This window comes from Kryptolebias marmoratus, linkage group LG8, assembly GCF_001649575.2.
Source record: "Kryptolebias marmoratus isolate JLee-2015 linkage group LG8, ASM164957v2, whole genome shotgun sequence".
Taxonomy (NCBI): domain Eukaryota; kingdom Metazoa; phylum Chordata; class Actinopteri; order Cyprinodontiformes; family Rivulidae; genus Kryptolebias; species Kryptolebias marmoratus.
In genome coordinates, this window is record NC_051437.1 from 24,325,622 (window position 1) to 24,350,400 (window position 24,779).

General features: G+C 39.4%; 2 protein-coding genes across 4 annotated transcripts; one reads left to right on the forward strand and one right to left on the reverse strand.

Moving 5' to 3' along the window:
* Positions 1–22: 22 nt before the first annotated feature.
* On the reverse strand, positions 23–2,865 carry bcas2 (BCAS2 pre-mRNA processing factor). The gene is made up of 7 exons (XM_017411435.2): positions 2,674–2,865; positions 2,271–2,363; positions 2,107–2,177; positions 1,785–1,946; positions 945–995; positions 772–852; positions 23–694 (listed from the first exon to the last, which is right to left on the reverse strand). Exons 1-7 carry the CDS (start codon positions 2,764–2,766, stop codon positions 568–570), a joined length of 678 nt encoding a protein of 225 aa, XP_017266924.1. The 5' UTR covers positions 2,767–2,865; the 3' UTR covers positions 23–567.
* A 954-nt stretch (positions 2,866–3,819) lies between these two features.
* Positions 3,820–24,647, forward strand: trim33 (tripartite motif containing 33). 3 transcript variants are annotated; one of them, XM_017411357.3, is made up of 21 exons: positions 3,820–4,439; positions 7,305–7,423; positions 8,552–8,705; positions 9,260–9,392; positions 10,742–10,858; positions 10,960–11,074; positions 11,384–11,530; positions 11,953–12,070; positions 13,046–13,338; positions 14,274–14,468; positions 15,444–15,500; positions 15,753–15,953; positions 16,251–16,380; positions 16,527–16,590; positions 17,198–17,351; positions 17,556–17,926; positions 18,194–18,302; positions 18,381–18,455; positions 20,104–20,256; positions 21,960–22,010; positions 23,884–24,647. In XM_017411357.3, the coding sequence occupies exons 1-21, from the start codon at positions 3,857–3,859 to the stop codon at positions 24,103–24,105; spliced, it is 3,561 nt and encodes a 1,186-aa protein (XP_017266846.1). In that variant the 5' UTR covers positions 3,820–3,856; the 3' UTR covers positions 24,106–24,647. The 3 variants fall into 3 exon arrangements, with proteins under 3 accessions (XP_017266846.1, XP_037832933.1, XP_037832934.1); XM_037977005.1 differs by lacking the exon at positions 21,960–22,010; XM_037977006.1 differs by lacking the exons at positions 15,444–15,500; positions 21,960–22,010.
* Positions 24,648–24,779: the final 132 nt, after the last annotated feature.

The window sequence follows — 24,779 nt, forward strand, 5'->3', positions numbered from 1 at the left end:
AAAACTCAAGTGACGGAACAGATTAATAATAAAAGTTAATTTTATTACAAAGAGCATTTAAAAAAATAACAGGATCTGAAGACACTGGAGACAAACATTTCTGTATTCAGACCTGACAAATTCTGTACATTTCTAAACACAAATTTACTGAAAGGCAACTTTAATTTAACAGCAAGACAGCTGCCAGCGTATCAGTAGCCTGGAAAAACTAATATCTATAGGCTGGTAAAAAGTTATCCTTATTAAACCTGACCTATCACTGAAACTGCAGGGAAAAGATAAAAATTGTATGATGAGTGAGTTATGTTGTGTGCTTTCTTAGAGCGAAATGTACAACATTTTGCTTTCCTGCACTGTTTTTACTGAGGGTGTAAAGTCTGCTAAATATTTGGTTTAATTAAAGTTTTTTTTAGGCAGATCCTTATAAATGTCATGAGAACTGAATGAGCCGGTCACATTTTCTCTGTAAAGGAGAGTTTCCGCTGCTCGGATGGGTTTTTAGTCCAAGCAAATGGAAATCTATCTGACTGCCGGATCATTTGTTGGATCTCCGTGCTTCCTGATGCGTTAAAAGTCCTGCCGGATGTTCTCCTTGTTCTCGTCTCCCTGCTGTTGTCGGAGCAGAGCGACTTCGTTCTCTAGTTGCACGATGGCCCGTTCGATCTCGTAGTTTTTACTCACGAGTGACACCCAGCTGTCGAAGAACGAATACAGACGTTAAAGACACCTGGAAATCTTACCAGCCTTTAGTGAAATCAACAAACGACATACTTGGACTCCAGCTCTCGGAGTTTGGCTCCCGCCGCCAGCTGATCATTCTTACGTTGCCAGTTCAAGTCTTGAATTTGCTTTCTGTGAACCAAAACATTTGTTAAACCCGTGCATGTGAAGCATTTTTTATAAAGTCCTTTAACATTACAGAGATTATGTGGTCATCATTTTACCTGAATTTGTGAAGTTCTTTTTGAGCCATCTCAATCATAAAAGCCAAGTTGCTGTGGAAGGAGGACAAAATGAAGAGTTATCAGTCTTTGGCTCGTACATGGGATTAATATTAGGGATGTCCTGATGGAGATTGTTTTTTATTCGTAGTACCGATTTCAGTCAGTTAAAAATAAGGATTGGCCAATATCAAATAGCAATCAGATACTTGCATTATTTTGTAAACAGAGTTGGGAACAGTTCCTCCTCCTGCCAGACGGAATGATCATCACGATGTTAATCCGGAACGATTTGAGCTGAACTCATATCGAGTCAGTGAAATGTTCTTAATTAGGCCTCAGATGATGGTGCTTTAAAAACACAGGTTACTTCACTGTGCTGCCAGCAGATCATGACTGTATGTGCACAATCGCCAGAAAAAGGAGGAAAGCGCTCTCTTTCTTTTTCCAGTAAAAAGTTGCGTTGGCTCCATCGCCACAGAAATTCACCACACCGGCTTTCAGTGTTTTCACGTTATAACTGCACTTCAGCTCAGCTACTGTTCAGCCCAGCACTTCAGGGATCATGTTGCGCATGACTGGATTATTTGCCAACGTCTGACCTGATTAATGTTTGTGTTTCACTCTACATCAGAACACGTGGCTGTTACAGCATCTGTGGCCTCCATATAGAAGGTCTGAGGCTGGCGGTCTGTTGACGAATCTCTTACCATCCAACAGCAAAGAAAAACTGTAAGGGGTAATTAGGCACCTTTAATTTCCAGAAAAATGCCTTGACCAGAACCCCGATCCAATCAGGACATCCCTAGTTAATATCTTTAAGTAAAGGCTGCTGTCACTTACTCGTTATAGACTTTCCAAGCGTTGTTTCCATACTGCGACATGAGCTCCAAGTTCTCGATTCGGACCGCCTGGTGCTCCAGCTGAGCCATGGAGTTGTTCACACACTCCTGCCACGCCGTAATGTCGTTCTTCTGTCCCGATGAAGGCGCTGGCAACTCATACCTTCACACAGGTGGAAAAAATAGGAATAAGTCACCAATGAGTATTAATTCTTGTACAAATCAAACAATTATAGAATTTGTTGTTTTTTTTTGCCATAATAGCAAAAAGTAGAAAAAAGGGAGAAGAACCTTCCCAAGCTTCTGGAACAAGCAGGTTTTACCTTTTCATGCTCAGAAGCTCCATGGGCTGACGAGCTCCTAACCGTTCAAATTCATTCCTCATAATTTCTGTCTGAAGGGTGGAGACAAAAAAAGAGCGAATAATTCTGTGTCTCTGTCTTAAAATCATGAAACAGACCTCAGATTTTTAAAATGACTTTCTCACCTCGAAAGCGGAGAAGTCAGGTGTCGGCAGGTAGCTCAGGTAGTTCTTCGTGGGTCGGTACCTTCTGGTCTCCTCTTCAACCAACGCTGCAGCCTAAACAGTCAAACAGGGTTTATGTTTGTTGCTGCAAAAGTTCTGCAGCTTCTGAACATCTCCAACACATTAGCTTGGCTCGATAACAATATTATTAGATTTAAATACAAAAGTTTCCATATTAATCGCTAAATGTCACACCAAAACGCCCCTGTGTTTGAGTTTATCCAGTAAAAATAATGCACATGGATATATAAATTAAAACATATAGGGATGAAAGTGGAAACACTTGTTTCCATTGTGGTCCAGTTAGCATGTTAGCATGCTCGGCTAACACGCTTTGGTCGGGAGCAGATGTCCTGAAACTCACCGCTTCTCTCACACCTGCAGCGTCGTAACCTTGGTCAAAATACGGCAAAGCATCGACAAAGACTTCACCAGCCACCGACGCCGTCCCGGCCATTTTAATCTATTTATGTTTAAATTTGTTGCTTTACCACCGCCGGCTCTGCTCCACAAACTCTGAGGCTAACGAAACACAAGGACTTCCGGTAACAGATTTCAAAATAAGATCCCCAACACTACCTTGATGATGAAGTACACTTTGCAAAGGTTTTTGCTTAGTATTATTTCTGTATTTATTTATTTTTATAAGTTTAAATATCATTTTCTCTTGAAAAATTAAATAGTGAAAGAAATAATATATAAAAGTTTTAACCACCTTTGAGTTGAGTCCATAAGTATAGTTTTTTTTTTTTTTTTTGGGATTAAAGCTACTTTTTCCACTTATTTTCTGTCCAGGTCTTGTGCCTGATTATTATGGAGGGTCAAAAATGACTAAATTAAATGAATAAATACATTATGGAACAATTAAATGTAAATGTACCATTAAGTAATTAAATGTACCATTGAATTATTGAATACATCATAAAGTTATAAAGTACATAATAAAATGATGAAATGTCTCATTCAAGAAAATAAATATGTTTAAATGTCCTCTTCATTAATGAAATGCACCTTTATATAAAATGATATTAAATAAACAAATGTCTCTTTCAAAAAAATTCTTTATTTAAAAACAAAAAAAATATTTATTTCATGGCTCCCTTGAGATTGGTGTCATCATGTAATTATTTAAACAGTCGACCTCATCCATCAAACTCAATGGGCTGGTTTAATAATCAAAATGGTACATTTAATTATTTAATGGGACATTTAGATTTAATTATGTCATGATGTATTTATTTATTCAATCTTGTCACTTTTAACCCTCAAGTTTATGACACCAAATTCTGCATGTGAGGAGTTGATAGATAGATAGATAGATAGATAGATAGATAGATAGATAGATAGATAGATAGATAGATAGATAGATAGATAGATAGATAGATAGATAGATAGATAGATAGATAGATAGATAGATAGATAGATAGATAGATAGATAGATAGATAGATAGATAGATAGATATGGCTTGCGACGTCATGACGTGAGCATACGTACTCCTGGTTCGAGAACTTACGCAGTACGTGTAGCGGCTCTAAGGGGAAGGAAGATGGCGGATAACAAAGGCGAGGAGGATATGGAACCGTCAGCTAACTCGGATTCAGCGCCTTCGGCACCAGCTAGCGAGTCGACGGATACAAAATCCGAAAATGCGGTAATAGTTATAGAATCGGGTACAAAGAGAGACGCAGAAACCGAGCCCCCCGATAAGGCTAACGACGAACCTCCGCCCAGCACTGGTGGTGAAGCAGTGGACGTTAGCAACGGCGAGGCTGCTGCTGCTGTTGTTGCGGCGGGAGAAGCCGACGGGAGCCCGGCGGCCGAAACGGCAAGTAGCGCCAACGCGGAGCCAGCGGCAACCGAAACCCTTCCCGCCGTGGAGGCGTCCGTTGGCGGATCTACAACCGAAACGTCTCCCCCTCCTTCTGCTCCGGCGGCCGCCACGCCGGTATCCACTCCCATTAATTTACTGGATACGTGCGCAGTGTGTAAACAAAGTCTGCAGAGTCGAGACTGTGAACCGAAACTTCTGCCTTGTCTGCACTCTTTTTGCCTGAAATGCATCCCGCAACCAGACAGACAGATAAGCGTACAGGTGCCTGGACCGCACGGGCAAACTGACACGCACATAGGTGAGTTTAATGGTCTACCTGTCTCCGTCAGGCCTATGCAGTATCATCTGTCAGACAGACGGGCTGGAGACTTTACTTTCTGTTGGCCTCATCAGTTGGGTGGGGGTAGACCTCGGTGATTTGGGGTGGCAGGTGGAGTTGTCTGACTTTATCCCTCAAAACCATCAGGTGACGACGACCCACCGTTGCCACAGAGTTGAATTTCAGACTATTGAGTTTCACACAGGTGGCTCGTCTGAGATTACATCCAGTTTCCCTCAAAATGGTTGTTCAACACTTTATCGCTCCTGTCACCATAGAGGATATAAATGGAGCAAATCAAACACCCCCCCCCCACGTTTGAGTAAATATCTGACAATTGGGAATTGATTTTATTGTGTAATTAATTTGACAGTAATGATCAGTAACAGATGTTATGGGGAACTGCAAGGTTCTTTATTTCCAGCTACTGCAGTGACATTCAGTACCGCCGGCAGTCAGGGGTGCAGATTTAGTACTGATAAAACACCACTGCACCAAGAGCTCCTTTTTAAATTAAACAGTTAAAGATTAAGAATTGAAATATACTTGTATTCACAAGCAAATCCAGATCTTATTAGAGTTTAAACTTGTAGGTATTTAAAAGCCATGTTGTAAATGTTTACTTTCCCCATATATTTAATGTTTTTATCTTGAAATAATGAGTCATTTTCTTGCAATAAGAAGATCTTCTGTATTACCAAACTGTATTTTAATTGTTGTTGTTTAATGCAATGCAGCATTATTTATAACACTGTGTGCACAGAAAATGTCTTGTTACCTCATTGCTTTATAAACATAAATGATGCTGGTACATTTTTGGAAAGCATGATTGCCAGTCATCTGTCAAAAAGCAGAATAAATAATGCTCCAGATTTAAACTTTAAGGGTGCATTTAACCTAAAGCTAAACCAAAGCCTCTATATCCTGCACGGAAAAACCATTTACCTCAAAACATACATTATCTCCTTATGACTAAAGTTATTTTGCACTGTTTCATAAAACTGCAGCATCTGTATAATTTGACTCTTAAAGGTCAGCTGAACAAATTAAACCTCAGCGTCGTCCCTCAGGTTTCAGTTTCCCCATGGGGACAGTACAATCTGTTTTGTTTTTATCTTTCCATTTCACTATATAAGATGTAAATAATAATAAAATACTTTATGGCCACAGCTTTGGATGTTAGGGTGTTGCAGCAGTCTTTTATGGTCAGTTTCCTAATAAACAATACTGTAACTTTAAAGAGTACTTTTAAATATCAGAAAATGATTATTGATCACGTCCATCTGAACAGCTGGATCTGAATTGTTTTTTATACCCAAATTTGAACAAATTATTAACATGACTTGGCTAAATGGATTACAAATTCTTTAATCTCTTGCAGAGTGTGTACCCAGGACACTGATTGATTGATGGGTATTAAACTTTAACAAAGCTTCTTGTTTATTGACTCAGAAATTGATTTTCATTTTAATTATGCCACCTACGGAACCACAGCCGTTATTGTGGAAAAAGCTAAAGATTTCCCACCTTTTTTCCTGTTGAAAATCCCATTTATTTCTGAAGCTGTGAGACATTAGAAGATGTACGCTGCATTTATGAACAGCCAAACAAAAATAACTTTGACTAAGTCAGTTTTAGTCAATAATAAGTATTTGTAATTTCAGCTGGCAGAACCATGTGAAGATGTTTCATTTATCTTCTTACTTATATCCGCTGAATATAGAGTTTTGTCATGAAAAAATAACTTCTGATGCACAAGCTGACACACTGTCACAACTAAATGACAGTAACCAAACAGGGCTGACGTGATCTTTTTCACCTCTGCATAGGATTGATCTTATCTCTGCTCAATCATGACATTTATCATGTCCCTAACACACATTTGTTAATTTATTTATTTAAGTTTTAATTGCACGTGTGCATGGTGTACAAACATGGAGCAGAGTGTGAGGGGCTTCAGTTCAAAAAGACAGCTGTGTTGGAGGTTTATGTGTACATATATTTGTGTGTTTGTGCTTATTTGGGGGTTTGTGTGGGTTCCTAAACACAACCTCAGTCCAGCTGTTTCCACAACCAATCACACAGAGGACCCATGCAGCTGGAACTAACACAAACCGGCTGTGTGCTGCTCAAGTCGGTGTACACCGGTTCAAACTGGCTTCAACTGGTTTTTACCACAGATGTCTGGCTTTTTTATGGTGTGCGTGTGGGGTGGTGGTGTTGGGGGGGTATTGGGAATTTATGGGTTTATGAGGTAGAGCAGAGCTGCATATTTTTCTAACTTAATTTAAACAAATATCTGGTCTTAGTCATGTGACCTTTTATTGGACTTAAGTGGCAAAGTTAATCAGCTGAACTAATTATTTGTTGGCATCAGTGATTATATCATTAATTCCTCCTGATTTCATTAAGAAAGTTGAAGTGATCAAATGAAGCAGCCATTGTTGTTTGGCTGTGTGATTTAATATTCTAATAAAAATGCCATGGATGATGTGATTGAATTTTCTGGAGACCGAAGCTAAATCAATTAACTCTTATGAATTGCTATGGATTTCCTAGTGGGCAAAGATTTTTTTTTTTTTATAAAATGAACTTACTGAAAGGAAATTATGACAATAAGGAGAAAGTCAGCTAAAGGCCTGTTTTGTTGGAAGTAGGACTAGTTTTTATGAGAGTGAAGGTACTTCCAGTGATTTATGACCGTGTCATTGATGAAGACTGACTGCTGTTTTGGCTTTCTTTGAACTTTCCTTCGAAGATCAATAAAATATGACCTGCAGGTAGACTTAAAATACTAGATCTTTGACCCGTGTCTCCTCTCTTCTTGTCCCCTTGTGTCTCCAGTAAACGTTATGCGGTGTTCTGTTTGCTGCCAGGACTACAAACAAAGTGACATAATTGACAACTACTTTGTCAAAGATACCACCGAGGCCACCAGCACATCAGATGAAAAAGCTGCACAGGTATTTGAAAATGGTCTGCACCGAACGCTGTGTAAATTGGTTTTTCCGCACGAATTCTTGTGCTCCTTTTGCCATTTGAAGAACGCTTGGCACAATCTTAAATTTCTGAGATTCATTTTGTGATGGTGTAAACACAAGGCTGAGTGTTGCCTGAATCATTAGTGAGAACAGATGCTTGTGCTTCGCTCAGTGATTAAAATCTGGTCGTCCACTATCATTTCTGTTTCTCTTTTATACGTAAACCAGAAAAGCCAAGAGGATAGGGACATGGCTGATAGAAAAGTACAGCATTGTAGGAACAGTCACTATCAAATTAATGCTGGATCCTGGGAGCCTTTTTTATCGTACTCAAAGAAAGTAGCATAACTTTAGGTACATGAAGTATTCCTGCTTCCCCCCCCAACATAACAAAATGCATCGTTGCAACAAGTTACCTGTTTAGAATTGGTTCTTTCCAATGTTGTCATGTTCATACACAACCCAGATTCATCCTTTAAGTTCAGTGTCATTTTTAGGCTTCAGGACTTCACTGTTTAACATTGATCCAAGAAACACATTAATCTGAAAACACTCCAGGAGAAGACAGATGTTTGAAAATGACTGAAAAAAAGAAGTTTGTGCCAAACAGCTCAAACTGTTGCTTAAGAAACCTTTCAACAAATAGGAGAGGTCTAACAAAACCGAAGCAAAACACAAAACAAGTGGCACCTTAAAAGTTCTGTACAGTACTCTCCAATCTTATTTTTGTCCCCTCAGCTTATATGTTTCTATTTATTGTTAGTGCAGTTTGTGACGCTCAAAGATTCGTTTTAAGCAAAGCAGTGATATTAGCTATAAAATACAGATATTATGTATGAAGAGATGGGAATGTCTCATATCACAGCTGCACAACACAACACAAATAAATGAGCTAATATGAGAAACTGCTGTATTCATTTGTGGTAAAAAAGAAAAATTGTCCTAAATGCATGGGTTTTTATTATGTGCCAACACGCGTCAAACAACCTGACGGTTCGAATACAAACTAATTTCAGAGAATGCTTTATTTTCTTTTTATTACTGCCTTTTAGAAACCGAGGCCACTCCTGACTCCTTGTAGTTATTTCAGATTGTTGTTCTCTTTCCAAGGTGTGCACAAGTTGTGAAGACAATGCTGGAACCATTGGCTTTTGCGTAGAGTGTGGAGAGTGGTTGTGTAAGACGTGTGTGGAGGCCCATCAGAGAGTCAAAATTACCAAGGATCACAAAATTCGCACAAAGGAAGACGCCGATGCTGCCTCTGGTGAGATTGTTTACACTCATTCAATAATCTGAAACTGCACCAACCTGAAAGAGACGAAGTTCTGAGGAGGGTCATAAGTGAATAAATTAAATCAATAAATGCATCGTGAAAAAACTAAATAAATGTACCTTTTTAAATAACTAAATGTAAGATTGTGAAAATAATAACACTTCTGCACTGGAGCCATGAGATAAATACATAGTGTAGCCTATTTACAATTATGTTTTGAAATGAAGAATTTAAATGAGATATTTCATTATATAAAGTGAGACTTAATTATTTAAGGATGTATTTATAAAATTTTGTCACTTTTAACCCTCCATAAATTTCACTCATGGTAATAGAAATGCTCGTTCTGTTGATAAGACACCACTGACAAGTTTTGAAGCTTAAACTTTAAATCAGTCTTCCTGTTTGTATACAAATATCGTATCTGTTTTTCTTTAATATTGTAGTCTTCTGTCTTTCTCATTTTGTCATGTTATTTAGTTTGTTTTTCTTTTTCTTTTTTTCTCTTGCCAATAATGACATGATGTCTTTCTGTGTACTGGTAGAGTCTGTCAGTACGTCGGGACAGAGACCCGTTTTCTGTCCCGTCCACAAGCAGGAGCCTCTGAAACTTTTCTGTGAGACGTGTGACACTTTGACATGTAGGGACTGCCAGCTTCTGGAGCACAAGGAGCACAGGTAAACCGGCATGCACACATCTGTAGTTTTACTAACAAAAGCCAGTTTCTACTCTTTTCATTTATTTTATCTGGTAAGGTACTGGGATTTTTCAGAGAAGTGCACATCAAACCTTATTTTGCGCCATATAAATTAAATGTTAGCATTTATTGTTAACTGGGTTGCAAAGGGCTGAAAAATTTGGGGTAAATTTCTGGAAACTTTTCAGACATTTTCCATGTGGAGTCTAGCCTGGGAATTTCGGAAATATTCCAAACCGGAAACTTTCCATGGGAATTATGGGAATAAAATATATTTTCCCCCAACTATATTTAAAACCCCTGTTAAGCGCCAACCTTTAGTATTTTAAATTCCAGGCTTTTCCCCGTTGATTCCCCCTCAAAATCCCATTAATTCTTATGGAAGGTTTCCATCCATGAACTCCTGCACTTTTGCGACCCTGTTTGTGAACTGGTTTGAATTGTTGCGGTTCATTTGCTGTGCTGTAAAATAAATATTTTCTCCTGTAAGCAAAGAAAGCTTGAGCAAGATACCAACTCTGCAGGCAGCCATTGGTGACAAATAAACTCGGTGTGAAGATTAGTTGTAAGGACCTGATCCTTGCTTTGTTCGTAGTGACATTTGTTCCAAATGTTCATGTCAGTCTGACCAGCTTTAAGATAACATTAGTCACATTTGCCATCCTTGTATCACAGGTAATTTAATTACACGATTACTCTCCCTTTTTTCCCTTGATAACTCATAACACAGTTGCAGCTCATTATCACCTTCAGTCTCAGTGGGTTTGCCAAACTCGATACTTTTCCACAGGCTTTAAAAAGGGGATGTTGATGTGAATTTTTATTTTTAGAGTTGATCGTTTACAAGAAACAGAAAACGCTTAAAATAAATGAGTCAGAAAAGCAGCAGATGGATCAGTTAGTTCAGTGCTGACCAAAAATATGTGTTAAATACAACCAGCTGAACCCTAACTCACCGAGTTCCAGTACTGTTCACCAATATCTGTCAGTGTTTGTTTTTTTAAATCAAAATCCACAGAGACTTTCAAGGTCTGAAACTGCATCATAAAATCATTTAATCAACTGAAGTTTATACATGGTTATTGAAAAAAAAAAAAAAATCACAATCTCTATTCTCACATGCATAATCTCATTTATTACGCTTACGGTAACAGCCTGATATACTTGCTAAAGAAAAGACAATACATATTAAAATCTAATTGACAGCCATCCTTTTTAGTAATTTTTAATTATTTGTGCTCTTTAAAATTTAGCTCAAACATTGTTGAACCTCCTGTTTCAAGTTCATTGAACATGATGATGATTTGTTGTTATCCTGCTTTCCTTTAGGTACCAGTTTCTGGATGAAGCCTTCCAGAATCATAAAGAAATCATTGAGACCAATATGGCCAAGCTACAGGAAAAAAAGAAATATGTCTATTACTCTGTTTCTCAAGTGCAGAACAGGTGAGTTTTTCCTGACCAGATTTCTCTTCTAAGCATCCAAGTTTGTTATTGGTGGCTCTTGTTTCTCATGAAAGCAATTCGCTGTGTTTCTTTAAATTCAGGTTAAAAGAGTTGAATGAAACGCATAGAAAAGTGGAGCACGAGATCAAAATCGCTGTATTTACTCTTATAAATGAGATCAACAAAAAAGGCAAGGCCTTGCTTCAGCAGCTGGAGGTAAGAGAACAATAAGATCTTCATATTGTGCTGCAGAATAACAAACAAAGCTCATTGTTTTGTTGGGGGCAGATTAGACGTCACAGTAACATGTATTTATGGGAGCTCTATGTGTTCATGCCCTGGAGGAGCACTCTAACATAGTAATTTCACTATAGACTGAAAAGATGACCTCATAGAAACAACTTTTCACTGAGCACAGTTATGTTAAAAGCTTGACTAGCCATGAATTTTGTGTGCGTATTAAGTGTTTCTCTTAAAAATTGTTACGTTTTGGTCTAACTGTATTCGCCAATCTCACTCTTTCAGAGCGTGAGCAAAGAGCGCAGCATGAGGCTGGTGTCTCAGCATAAAGACACCACCCAGCTCGCCCAGCAGATCAATCATGTGCTCAACTTCTGCCACTGGGCCATCACCTCCGGCAGCAACACGGCGCTGCTCTACAGCAAGAGACCGGTGGGCTTCTCATGACTTTCTCACATGTTTGTCTGTTTAGGACTAAAATGTAGATTTAAATGAAAGGATGTGGCTTGTTATAACATTGAGCTCGACTATGAGTAGGTCTGTGAGTAGATCCCAGTTTAGTTAGTTTTAAGATATTCTTCTTTTTAAGAGCACTATTGTCCATATTGTAAGGTGGCAAATTGTATTGCTTGTAGCTGAAGTATGTTTGAAAAAGCAAACTAAAACATAAAGATGTTATTTCATTCAGTTGTTTTTTGTATAGCTGGATGACTGCAAAGAGACTAAATAAGATAAATGTGATGATTTTATAGTGAGGTTGTTAAGTAATTCTCTCAGAAACCTTTGTAACAAATTTGCTTTTCTAAAACTAGACTCTGTACCTGAAGAATATTTTCTTTTTCCACGTGTTGTAGATCATGTATCAGCTTCGCCAACTCTTCAAGGCGAGGCTGGAGCCGGCGCCACAGTCCAATGGAGTTGTGCGCTTCTTCTGTGATCCAACCTTCTGGGCCAAAAATGTGGTTAATCTCGGTGAGAGAAAGTCCTTCCCCGTTTATTCCTCATCAGTCGGTTTTCTGTCGTGTTCGGGAAGTCATTTTTGTTGTTGTTGTTGAGTTGTTCTAGCCAAGATTAAGACAAATGTTTAACATATTTAGTTCAGCATCACATCTTCCAAACATTTGCAGGATTGCACAAAAGTTTTAAACAGTCCCTAATGTGTTTAAACTTGTTTTTTTTTTATTTGTTTGATCTTTTAAAGTGGTCTTTAGTTCTCCAGACTTCCTGAAGGTCTGTTTCTGTCCCGTCCTTGTACCTGACCATGACAGATTAAAAATGAGTAATGTGGACAAGTGGAGCACAAAAAAAACTAATCACATCAGATAAATGGTATCTAAAAGACACATTTAAAATATATATAAATATTAAAGAAATCCTTCAAAGACTTGACTCAGGACTTGTTGGTCTGTCTCCTAAGATTTCAGCTAACGGCTTTGTGGGAATCATCTTGTGTTACAGTCCTAGTTTGTCTGTTAAACTGTGGCGTCTTTGTTATATTTAATAGATTTAACTAAAGAAATGCCATCAAATGTGGTCTTTGTGCAAGTAACAGTCTATAAAGATATAATTTAAAACATGTTCTTTGCTAAGTTGTTCATCTGCAGACACAACACTTTCAGACACAAATTTCTAGAGATCAGGAACTTTTTTCTTTTTTTTTTTTAAGAGTAAAGTAGCAAATAAACAAACCGTTCCTCTGAAAATGGTCAGATAAAGACTGAAAATGAGTGAAAATCAACTAAAGTCTAAAGAAAAGCTTTGAAAGATCTCCAGAAAGCTTCAGGAGATCTGGTTCAAGAACACTTCAAGAAAATGGGAGTCCTTAGAAGCAAAATGTTAATAACTGATGGAAGACTGAAGACTTCTGCCTAATACTGTATCAGTAATAGGCATCTGTAGCATGTGTCCCTTTCGAGCTCACTAACATCTGTTTTATTCTAATTGTAGGTAATTTGGTAGTTGAAAAACCTCCCCCAGCTGCACACCCTCCCAATGTGATGTTAGGTGGACCATCCATTTCACCGGGCCAGGGTCACCCGGGCAAACACCCAGGCCAGATCAACCTGGCTCAGCTCCGACTGCAGCACATGCAGCAGGCTGCGTACGCCAAGCAGCAGCAGCAGCACCATCAGCAGCAGCAGCAGCAGCAGCAGCAGCAAATCCAGCAACAGATGCGCATCGCCTCCCAAATGTCCCAGCAACATGCCCGACAGGCAGGCCCCCCCATAGTTCAACAGCAGGTAGGGGAAACCTTTCCTGAGAAAATGCAGCGTGAATGCTGAGTGCTGGAAGCTGCTGAAGAAACCGAAGCTCCTAAAATACTGCAATAGCTGAAATGTCAACTTGAGTTGAAGTTTTAGCAGAAAACAGTTAAAAGACTGCTGAAATTTGCAGAAGTTGAAAGTAGATTTTTAGCCTAACACTGAATGTTTGGTGAAGTTTTTGAAAAGGAAGAAGCAGAAGAAGAAAAAGGAGTCTAACAGAGTTTAAAGTAGGAAGAAGCACAAGGAGAGCATAAAAACAACAAAACAGGGCATTAAAGAAGACATAAAAAGCACAAGGAGATATTAAAAGACAAAAGGGACAGAGAAAAAGACAATGTCCTACAAAGAACTGAGGGACGTCTTCGCAGTCAGAGTTCGTGGAGTGGACGACTTTTAGCTACTAACAAACCAAATTTGTTTCATCATCTCCAAACCGACTGACTGTAGCCATTTTTGTGTTTGCTACGTTGGGTGTGGAGGCCATCTTGCTTCAAGTTGACTCTAGAAGTTAAGATTTAAGATATTTTGCTAACAGACAAAGGTGTGATGCAGACAGTTAATGCTAAGTTATTAGGACATTGTCTCACATGTGTGCTGTTCAGGAGACATGTTGGGGATCACTAGCTAGCTACTAGCCGAACAGATTTCAGCTTAAAATGACTGAGTTATAGCAGTGTTTGAATTAGCGTTGGTGGCCATCTTGAATTCTGAGCAGAGAAGATGGTAATCCAGTAGCATTCAGTATCTGTTGGGGATTATTCTTGTCAAACCTTCCGGTCATTTTTTTGCAGATTGATAATTAACTTCTTGTACCATTAATTACTATTTATTGTTTTTTTTTTTTGCTTAGATCACAACTGCAAAATAAAACCGTTTCTCATCTAGTTTTTATGCCTTTTTATCGCCACCAGCCTCCAAGACTCATCAGTATGCAGCAACTACAAAGAGTACCTGGGGGTATGAACGGCGGGCCCAGTCCCTCCATGTACCCCTCGTCCCATCACATGCGTCTGCCCGGTCCGCCTCAAGCCCGGATGCCCACGGCTCAGCCCAGACATAACGGACAGCAGTTCTCTCCCCTCATGCAGCCTCAGTTACAGAGACAGGTCAGTACAAACGCATTTGCATGGAAGTAGAACGTCCTGCTTGTGTCGTTTTAATGATTGTTTATTCAAAAATGTCAGTTGTGGTGTAATTGCAGGGTTTGTATAGATGCAGCAGCTGGTCAAAAGCAACCCAACATCTTATTAAGAATGCAGTTTACAGCCCAGTATTTACTGATCCCTGTTTGGGAATTATTTTCTGTCAAACCATAATCATTTCAGGAACACTTACAGATAGTAAATTAGGGTTTGTCTCATTTGAACTTGCAGATTTAGTTTGTTGACTTCAGGTGTCGGCTCCTTTTGATACAGATTCTTCAGCAGAGTCAGGCTTCACTGACTGAACAGAATACTCTTAGAGCCTTGCTGGAAAAAAAAGAAATTACAATAAAAAATCTGATAAGTAATGTCCAAGTCAGCAATTGTAATGTTATAGTTTATTAGATTAACTGTCTGTTGATAAAATCTAAGAACTCCTCCTTATAAAGTACCTTAAAGTCATATCAGACAGACATGCATAAATTATAAATAAATGAAAGCACCTGGAACTCAAATAACAATGGTAAGTAGGCCTTATAGTTTAAGTTCATGTGGTGCAAATTTTCAAACAAGTATTTTATTTGAAAAAGCAGAAATGTGAAGTCAGGACAGAAGTCAGGAGATTTATACATCAGAATACCCGGCTCATTTTATATGTACCATCACTATTAATGTGTAAATAAATAAAGTATCTTTCTAGTGAAACAAATGAAGTTTAAAATGGTTGAATTACTACATTTATCTTAACGAATATATTACTGTCTTCAGGGTAGGAGGCCATTCTGCATAGCAGTGTCTCACCAGTGTATCTGTTCATATAATGATATTTACTCACGTACTCGATACGGCCCACTCATGAAAGTCTGCATTTATTTTCTGCATGTGAGACTAGGTAAGAGAAACCTCCACTATATCCAGCCCCTTTTTCTCTGTGTCCAGATGTCTATAGAATCTGAGATGAGCCACCCAAGGTTTCGTTTCTTACTGCAGTCAGGGGTTTGGCACCTTTTTCTTCTTTATTTGTGTCTTGTACAGCATGTGTGGTCACTCCACTGCATGACAATGAAATAGTTTCTCAGACACAGAGTTTTGCTGTTGTTTTAAACTTTAGCAGGTGAGCATTCTCATCGTTACTGTCCTCTCACCTGTCTTCCATTTACGATTTTATTTGTGGTCACTACTCCTTCATTTTACTTTCTGCACGATCTCGTCCTCCATTTTATTTCATCCCTGTCTTTCTCCTTGCAGCATTCCAATCCAGGACATGCGGGCCCTTTCCCGGTGGCGTCCTTGCATAACGCCAGTCCCACGAGTCCAACCAGTGCCAGTATGGCTGGTGCACACTCTCACCGAGGGCCTGCCAGCCCCATAATTGGTCCCATTGAGCTGATTCCCTCCGTCACGAATCCTGAGAACCTGCCCTGCTTACCCGAGATCCCTCCAATTCAGGTGCTCACATTTTATTACTTTAGGTTTCTTTTTAAACTCAAACTAAACTTGGGATGATAGACTTATCAATAGTTTTCAAAAAATGTCTTTTGAGATAAAGAAAGTGTCCAAAAGGAGCATTTTACAGAAAGTTAAATGTGTTAATCCGGATTAGTTCAGAAAAAGTGATGGGTGGGCTATAGAAGGATTTCATAAGGAATATTGTAATTTTACACACAGTGGAACAAATATGATGCTGATGTTTTTATTAATATATTTAATGCTTTGCCCATTTTTGTGCCTACGTTGAACCGCCAGTTGGAAGACGCGGGTTCCAGCAACCTCGGACACCTTCTTTCTCGTTACATCTCAGCCAGCACGCATCAGTTTGGCTCAATGGACTTGAACTCCTCGCCTGGACTGTCGACACTTTCTCCTGGGTCTTCAGGTACCCGTAAATTCAAACAGAGAGACTCTCAGCTCATTATCAGAGCTTCAGGTTTTCTAGAAACTAAATGTTTTAAGCTGAAGGATAAACAGATCAGTCCTGAACTGATGGAAGATGACTGTATTATGATAAGTTTCTGTGTGCAGGTATGTCCAACGCTCACACACCAGCACGACCCTCGAGCACATCCAGCACAGGCAGCAGAGGCAGGTGAGACGGCGTGAAGCTACTTTAAACCGCCCAAACACCAGTTTTAAAAAATCTAGAAAATATTTAGAGACAGAACTCTTAATTAGACTAAAAAGGGTTTATTGGGCTCTGTTTTTGAGTAATTGTGCTGGATTAAAAGCCTTTTCCATTTTTAAAGTCAGTTTAAATATCACCTGTACATGTTCAAATTTTAGCAAAAAAAAGAAAGAAAACTGAATCATTCCTTCTCATCATGCCTACTTAATAAATACATTTATTAAACAGTTTGTCACTTAGACTTATTATCGATTACAGGCTTAATATTAATGTAAACAAATCTCAGATGATCAGAAACATCAAATCAGCAGGATGTTGACGAGGCACTGCTACGTTTATGACAGTTTGTTTGTATCTTTTCTCTGTTGCAACATAAGCCACGTTAATATGAAATTTGAGCCTTCATCATTAATTAAACCTTTTAATTAACCAGTGACTCCACTGCCAACTTGTGTTTGAACACATGTCCTGTCCTGAAACGTCAGAGATCCTCGTGCTGTCGCAGCCAGGCTCCAACCATAAACAGCTCACCTTATTTACGTTGCATTTGTAACCACTCTGTTTGTTTCAGCTCCAGCTCTGCAGGTAAAGGGGGTCCAGGAGGCGGAGCCGCTGGAGAGCAGGTAAAGGTGAAGAAGGAACCTGGCACAGAGGACAGCTACAGCTGCACGACGACCTCTCTGAAAACAGAGCGAGGCAAAGATGCTGGAAGGAGTGCCTGTATGGTATGAAAACAGGTTTTTACAAACCATAATAGTGTTTGGCAATAAATTTTATTATAATAACATGCATTACTGACATTGTGTGCCATTTTCAAATGTCCATGCAGCTCATGTATGAGCTTATTTTCTTTAAAACGGTGTGATCAGGAACTCAAACAAGTGCCTGAAGGATTTGTTGTAACACTTTTGTGTGTGTTTGTCCCCCAGATGAGTAGTCCAGAGAACAGCCCCTTGGGTCATGGATCGACAGGCCAAGATACTCTGAAGAGTCTCGGGGAACGGATCAAAACAGAACCTGAGTCTGACACACCTTGTTCTGGGCTGAATGGCACCAGCGCCGCCACGTCGTCATCTTCCACCAACGCCGCCACCAAGAACAGCAGCGGCGACTCGAACTCTCTGCTCACTAATGGAAACGTAGACAAGAGCGGTGAAGCGGCGGGCGGCAGAAAAGAGGACGACCCTAATGAAGACTGGTGCGCTGTTTGTATTAACGGCGGGAACCTGCTGTGCTGCGACCGCTGTCCTAAAGTGTTCCACATGAAATGCCACGTTCCCACCATAAAAATCTTTCCACAGTAAGTGATTAGTGAGCACAACTGTTCTGGTTCGTCAGTCGTGCCAATTAGTTTAACTGCACATTTATAGAATATAACAAGTTATATTTTTTATTGAGGAAAAACAAATTTTAGGCATAAATATACAAATACTATATAAATTGAAATGAAAATTGCGGCAGCTCTACCTAATTTGTTATAAAACTGATATGAAACAAATGATAAAAATCCACCTTTAGATGCTTCTGATGGTTCTGGTTTGTGTTTGTTTCATTTATTTTGTCCCAGGGGTGACTTTCTCTGCACATTTTGCCGGAGTACAACGGAGCCTGAAATAGAGTACTGTGACGAAAGCAAGAGAACCAAGGAGGAGAGCCTGAGCGCTGAAGACCAAAGGGTCAGTTCAAGTCAAGACCTCCTCAGAAAGCTGCTTCATGATCCGCCCTGATTTAATGTTCTCATCTCGTGTCTGCAGAAATGTGAACGCCTCTTGTTGTATATCTTCTGTCATGAGCTCAGCATGGGCTTTCGGGAACCTGTTCCCGACTCTGTAAGTATTCACTCTTTACAAACACATCATTCCGTCTGTTATAAGCATTTTACCATTTTACCACTTTCATGTTCAGATCTACTCACAGCCAAAATAAACTGCAATAAAATACGTGTTTAACTTGATTACAATCCTGAGATACACATAAGTTTTGAAAGCCTTAACTGGGATGAATTGCACAGAATATAATGACGGCAGCTAATTTGTCCAGGTTGGGCTCACTGGCATCAGAACAGCTCAGCATGAATGGTTCCCGAATGCAAAGTGATAAAAATGTAATATCCTGAAATCCTTTTTTCTCAGCTGCAGACCTTGCTTTAAAGTGAATAGTGAAAGTAATGATTCTAAAAACAAAGTCGTAAATCATATAAAACAGAAAGGAAAACAAAGCTATGCTTATCCAGAACTTTCATTTTGACTTTTAATTTTTCTTCTGCTCGTACCCAGAAACCATCCCCAGCTTCGCCGTTCACTCGTCTTTTACTTGTCTTGTTCGGTCATCATTAATTAATTATCTTCATCTAGAATGTTTTTTATGAGCTCTTTATGTTTTTAAACTAACTCGTGATAAAGAATGAAAAACAATTTTAATTCAGTTTGGTTGAAGTGAAACTTCGGCGAAATGAAATAATTTTATTCACATTTCTCAGTTATTCACGAACAGCTGCGTGTTATTTGGGTAGCATCTCTGAGCCCCGACTCGTTGGCGATCATCGTCAGAATGACTCGGTCCTCAGTTTCCTTGCTTGAGCTGCAGAGATTCAGTCTTGTAACTTTTTGAACATGTATAAAAAAAAATGTGTGCGACTTATTTATTTTTCTCAAAATCGTCACAGAGTCATTGTGAATATCTCTAAGTCTTCAGTTTTAGCGCAGGCGTCTCCAACTCGTCTCAAGAGCTCTCCTCTGACAGAAACAGGCTGATGATAAATAATAATAAATAAAACACTGGACTAAACCTGCCTGTCTTCAGTTCAACAACATATTCCAGTAGATTAAATCATAAATATGGTTTCGGCTACTAAGGTTGGTTCAAAGCGGGTCGAGGCGGGTGTGATGTGAACAACAGATGTCCGTGGTCTAGAACAGTGGTTCCCAACCCTGCTCCTCGAGGAACACTATCCTGCACACTTTCATTGTTTCCCTGCCTGTTAATCTCTCGCTCATTCAAATCAGGTGTTTAAAAGCAGGGGAAACGGCTAAAACATGCAGGACCGTGTTCCTCCGGGCCCAGGGTTGGGAACCTCTACTCTAAAATAAAGTTCTGCAAACCGTGAACGGGAAAATAAGCTGTAATTGTCAAAAACTGGCCTCACGATTTGTTGGTAACGTGCTCGCAAACACTCAGTATTCGATGCCTTCTGTCCATTTGCATATTTTATTGCACCTTTTAGTCACGTTTGAGTTGCCAGCTGGTCTCCAACAGTCACAGCTCAGGGAGATTTTACCTTGTAGCTAAACACTGTCGTGTTTAGAGTTGCAGTCACTGTTCAGGACAAGATAACGACAGGAGAACTGAAAAATACACATTTAAAACATCTAAATTTATTTATTCTCTAAACATTAAGCCCTTTCTTAAACTGTTACCTGCTTCCTCCATCTGTATTACTTACAGGTGTAACTAGATTGTTTTTATTTTTAAACCTAGGTGCCCAACTACTATAAGATCATTAAGCAGCCCATGGACCTGAAGAGGGTCAAGAGGAAGCTGCAGTTACGGAGCTCCCAGTACTACAAGTCCATACAAGAGTTTGTGAACGATATGCGCCTTATCTTCAAAAACTGTGCAAAGTACAATGAGGTGAGCAGCATGACTTTCCAGCCTGTTTTGGGTTGTGACACTCGCTAATGTGTGTGTGCATGCAGACGCAGGTTAGACTGAAATTGGCTCAATTATTAAAAATACCGTTCTTGAAGGATGTTCATTCAGCTGCTTTATTTAGTAAAAGACAGAAATCTTTTAACAAAAGAAAAAAAAACCACTGGTTTTGTAAAACATGCCTCGAACAACTGCAGTGGAGTTTTTGTTCCTCTCTTGGATGAAAAAAATAATCTCTCAGTCCAAATGAAACAACTGCATTTATGTTTATTTTCTATAACTGGGAATAAGTGCAAAGAAAAAAGTTGTTTAAGAAGAACTAAACAAAAAGTTGAGCTCAGGACACCTTCAAAATGTCAGGGCAGAAAACTGGAAGCAACATGAATATAAAACAAACACAAAAGAAACAGGAGTGTTTGAGTAAACTCTAAAACAAAACAGCTGAAGGAAATGTACAAAAGCCAAATGTAAACAATCATTAATTATCATGTAAACAGTAAAAATAAAAAACAGAAGATGCAGTCACGGACTCTGGATGATTGAATGAATGTTAAAATCAGTTATGAACTATGTTTTGGTATTTGCATTAGAGATTATTATTTATCAGCCTTTATTTAACCAGGCAGGATAAAGGATCAAATCCAAGGAAGCATAAATATGAGTTTCTGAAAAAATTAAAGACCAGATATTTTCAGTCAGTGCTGATTTGGAGCTGCCCATCATGTCGATTGCTTATCACCCGCCGCTTTTTATGCCAGAGTTTTAAACTCATTTAATGACGAGACGTGACGTTCTGCTCAAACTGCTTTATGTTTGAGTTCAGAATCTGTAAAATCACCTGAGTTAGTCATCTTCGTGTTGGCCAGGCTCGGTCCAGTGGTTCACCACAGAACAAACGATTTCCCCGACACACCTCACATATCGACCTGAAGAAGCTCACAGGAAGAATGAAAGCAAAATGCTGACAATAAATATGTTTGAGGCATGTGTTTGAGGCATGTGTTTGAGGCATGTACAGCTGAATGAATGAAGATTCAGGAGCAGCAGATGATCTGAAACCATATTTGACGTCTGTGTTTTCCTGTCAGTCTAACCTGCCCCTGAACGCAGCGTGCAGCGGCGCCCGGCCGCGGCAGCGACCTGCGCTTCTGTGCGCTTCTGTGCTCTTTACTAACCATGAGACTTGGAGAATGGAGTCCCGTCTTCACACGGCTCACAGATACAGCCGGCGTCTTATTAACACTGCATCCCGGTGAAACACCACGGCTTTTATTAGTCGGACGAGATCACTTCTCACTCCTCAAATAACAGAAACGTTTGGGGTAAAATGTGGTCTGGAGTGTGATTGATGGATTTGTTGTTGCACCTTCACAGAATGCAGTTAATCACATAAATCGATATAAAAAAATAGATGAAAAGCAGCCATTTATAAGCTGCCATCTTGTAAAAGAGAAGAGTTTAAGAAGTCTACATGTGTGTTTAAGATAAAAGTGGAGGAAAACTGATCAGACGTCCTGTGTGTCGTGTGATCCTTACGTTCTGTACTTTTCTGTATTATTGACACCTTTTTATTTTGAAGCACAGTAAACAGATTACTCATCTGTTGTTTAAACTGCCTGTGCTATGACTTCTCTCCTCCTCTGCTGCTTCACTGTCTTTTGTTGTAATGTTATTACCCCTTTTAGATGTCTCGAATAATCCAAGTTTATGATGAGGAGAAAGAGATTAATACGCAGGTAAGCCGTTTCAAATGGAGCACGGATATCCTGTCCCGTCCCACTGAGGTTCCAAGAAATGTTTCTGAGCAGCAAACGTGTCTCATGGTGTCAAAAAGGATGATTTTGGAGTCGGCACCATCAGTGATTGAGCCGTAGAAGGAGCTAACAAGGTGGCCTTTTGCTGCTGTATTTTTTTTATTTAAAGTTTTTTTTTGTTTGTTTGGATATCAGTGTTTGTTTTTGACTTGCATGTTTTACTTTGCGGCTTGGTAATTCAACCTGATGAAGAACATGAGTGTAAGGTGAGAACGAGTGGTTGAATTACAACGCGCTCCGTGGAGAACGCCTCCGAATGAAACGAGCTTGAAGCGCGTCAGCCGGATTGATGCTGTACGCCGAGAGATGTGTTCATTAGGAAAACCGCTCGTGCCAAAACCCATTTTCTGCCGTGGATTGAAGCGTAGGAACGTTTGATTCGGAGCCAGCCCACGTGCCTGATGAGACTTCTTTACATCAGAAACCCAACAGAAGCTGCTGCGGAGAGTTGGAGGGTTAACGGCCTGAGCCCGTTAGGGAGCGTAGAGTTAAAAAGTATATTTAGAGACGAAAAACATTTCTGAATTAGTTTTCACAGACCGTTATCAAAGCCAGGAGGAGTTGAAGATAATTTTCTGTTCAAACAATTGGGTGAAATAATTTGAATACACAAATATTTTAAACGGTCACGGTAAAAACCAACATACTTGGTGTTTTATGATTATTACATGTGGTTGTGACTGTTAAATGTTCCTGACTAACTTTTAACACCTTAAATAAGCTGACAGAAATATAATGAACATTCAGAAATGAAGCATTGTAAAAAAAAAAATTTTTTGGCCTTATTCTCCTGCGTTGCAGTGATCTTCATCTCAACTTCTAATAATTTCTGACTCTTCAGGTGTCTCTATTATTGAGCCCCATTTTAAATTTAACAAAATAAATTATGTTTATAAAGTCACACAGGCACAGTTTGGGCTTTTAACTTTAGGAATATTGCAAATAAACTAAAAGAACTCAAAACATCACCACAAGGGTTGATAGACTATCATAAAGTTTAACTTATAAGTACATCGAATGATTAGTAGCAGATTTATTTGGAGTTCTGTGAACGACGGAGTATATAAGAGTATTTGTTCATAAGGGAAAAATATATTTGTAGAACTGAAAAATGCTGAAATATAAAATAAATAAATGCTTGTGTGAAAAGAAAGGTATTCTGATGTGAGATAGTATATACCTGGAAAAAGCTTAAGTTATATATTTGTTTTATACATTATATTTGTTTTCAAATTGAAGTTTTAGACGCAGTGGGTTCCGTCTTCAGAGCTGACGGTTTGTTAGCTTTAACCGGAGTCAGTCGCAGGTAAATAAAGTTGTTCCCCTTCTTATTACGGCCTGTTTTTGTCATGAATACAGGTTTTGGTCGTCAGTCTTTAATTTTACTGAAAACGGGCAGAAATGCTGAGTTTAAAGTGTTCTTACGGGTTTTCAGCAAGCCTTAAAAAGTCCCCCAGCTCTGTTGTTCTGGATGTCAGCAGCTGAGTTTGGAGAAACATTTCGAAGGTGGTTTTTGTGACACGTAGCTAAAAGGAGGAAATGCTTCATGGAGCCACAGTGGGACAGGAAGGCAGGAGAGTCCTGCTCCGTACAACACGGTTGAGCTGGGAGCGCTCTGCCGCCAGGAGTTTTAACCACATCTAATTTTTCTCCTCATTCTCCTCTTCCTCCTTCCTGCCTCAACCCACTCATATTTCCCCACTCAATTGTATTCTCGCATTTTCCTCCCTTTTTATACCACTCCTCACGCGCTTCTTCTTCTGTCGGCCTCTTCCTCCTCTTCCTCCTCCAACAGGTGGGGTCAGAGATGGCCATATCGGGCAAGGCGGTGAGCCTGTACTTCGAGGAGAAGCTGGAGGAGACCTTCCCCGGCCAAAGCTTCCCCGAAACGCCCGAACCCGAATCCCCGGACGAGAAGGAGAAAGAGGCCGAGGACACGGACGACTCCGAGGAGGACTTCATACAGCCCCGACGCAAACGGTTGAAAATGGACGAGAAAGTCTTCCACATCAAGTAAAACCCAACGTCAAGAAACAAGGAAAGTGGAGAAACTGTCTTCCTCCTGAACCCCCCTTATTTCTTCAGGGTTTTTTTTTCTTCTTCTTCTGGAAGGGACAAAAGATGAGAAAGGTTTTCTACACTAACTGGATTATCTCATCGCTGCCTTTGGAAGAATATTAGTTTCTGTTATGTTGAATTTTTCGGAAGGATGGAAGAGCTGCGTTCATGGACATTAACTTGTACAGATTTTAAAGTAGAACTCGTTGTGTTGTCGTTAGTGTTCGGTTATTTGTTTTCTATCATTCATTTACACTTGTTGTGACAATTGCTTTATAAAACATCTCCTGTTGTGTTTGATGTATAATATCTATACTTTGACATGGAGACTACCAAGTGTTTGTACAACTGTGGAAATGTTATGTAAATAAGAGTTTAACCCTCTGAAGGTGTTGCTGCCGTATAGATGTTCCGGTGCGTCATCAATAAAACATGCTGAAATATACCAGAGGAAATGTTTGGAGCAGGTTTGACATCATTCAAATTACGCCAATTTTTTTTAAAAAAAAAACACCTTTCTCCGATAGTATTTAGCCTCATGGACAGTACTGGATTTCAAAAATTATCTACTTCTTGGTTATTTATTTAGATTTCTTTGTGGAAAAGCTGGCTGCTGTGGGAAAATCAGGTGAT

Bases quoted from the DNA above. Each gene is read 5' to 3' on its own strand.
- trim33 (XM_017411357.3), top strand. From the start codon at position 3,857: ATGGCGGATAACAAAGGCGAGGAGGATATGGAACCGTCAGCTAACTCG. The intron at 8,706-9,259 runs GTGAGATTGTTT...GTGTACTGGTAG, and splicing joins AGACGCCGATGCTGCCTCTG to AGTCTGTCAGTACGTCGGGA. The intron at 12,071-13,045 runs GTGAGAGAAAGT...TTCTAATTGTAG, and splicing joins CAAAAATGTGGTTAATCTCG to GTAATTTGGTAGTTGAAAAA.
- bcas2 (XM_017411435.2), bottom strand. From the start codon at position 2,766: ATGGCCGGGACGGCGTCGGTGGCTGGTGAAGTCTTTGTCGATGCTTTG. The intron at 2,364-2,673 runs GTGAGTTTCAGG...TTGACTGTTTAG, and splicing joins CTGCAGGTGTGAGAGAAGCG to GCTGCAGCGTTGGTTGAAGA. The intron at 1,947-2,106 runs GTAAAACCTGCT...ACCTGTGTGAAG, and splicing joins GAGCTTCTGAGCATGAAAAG to GTATGAGTTGCCAGCGCCTT.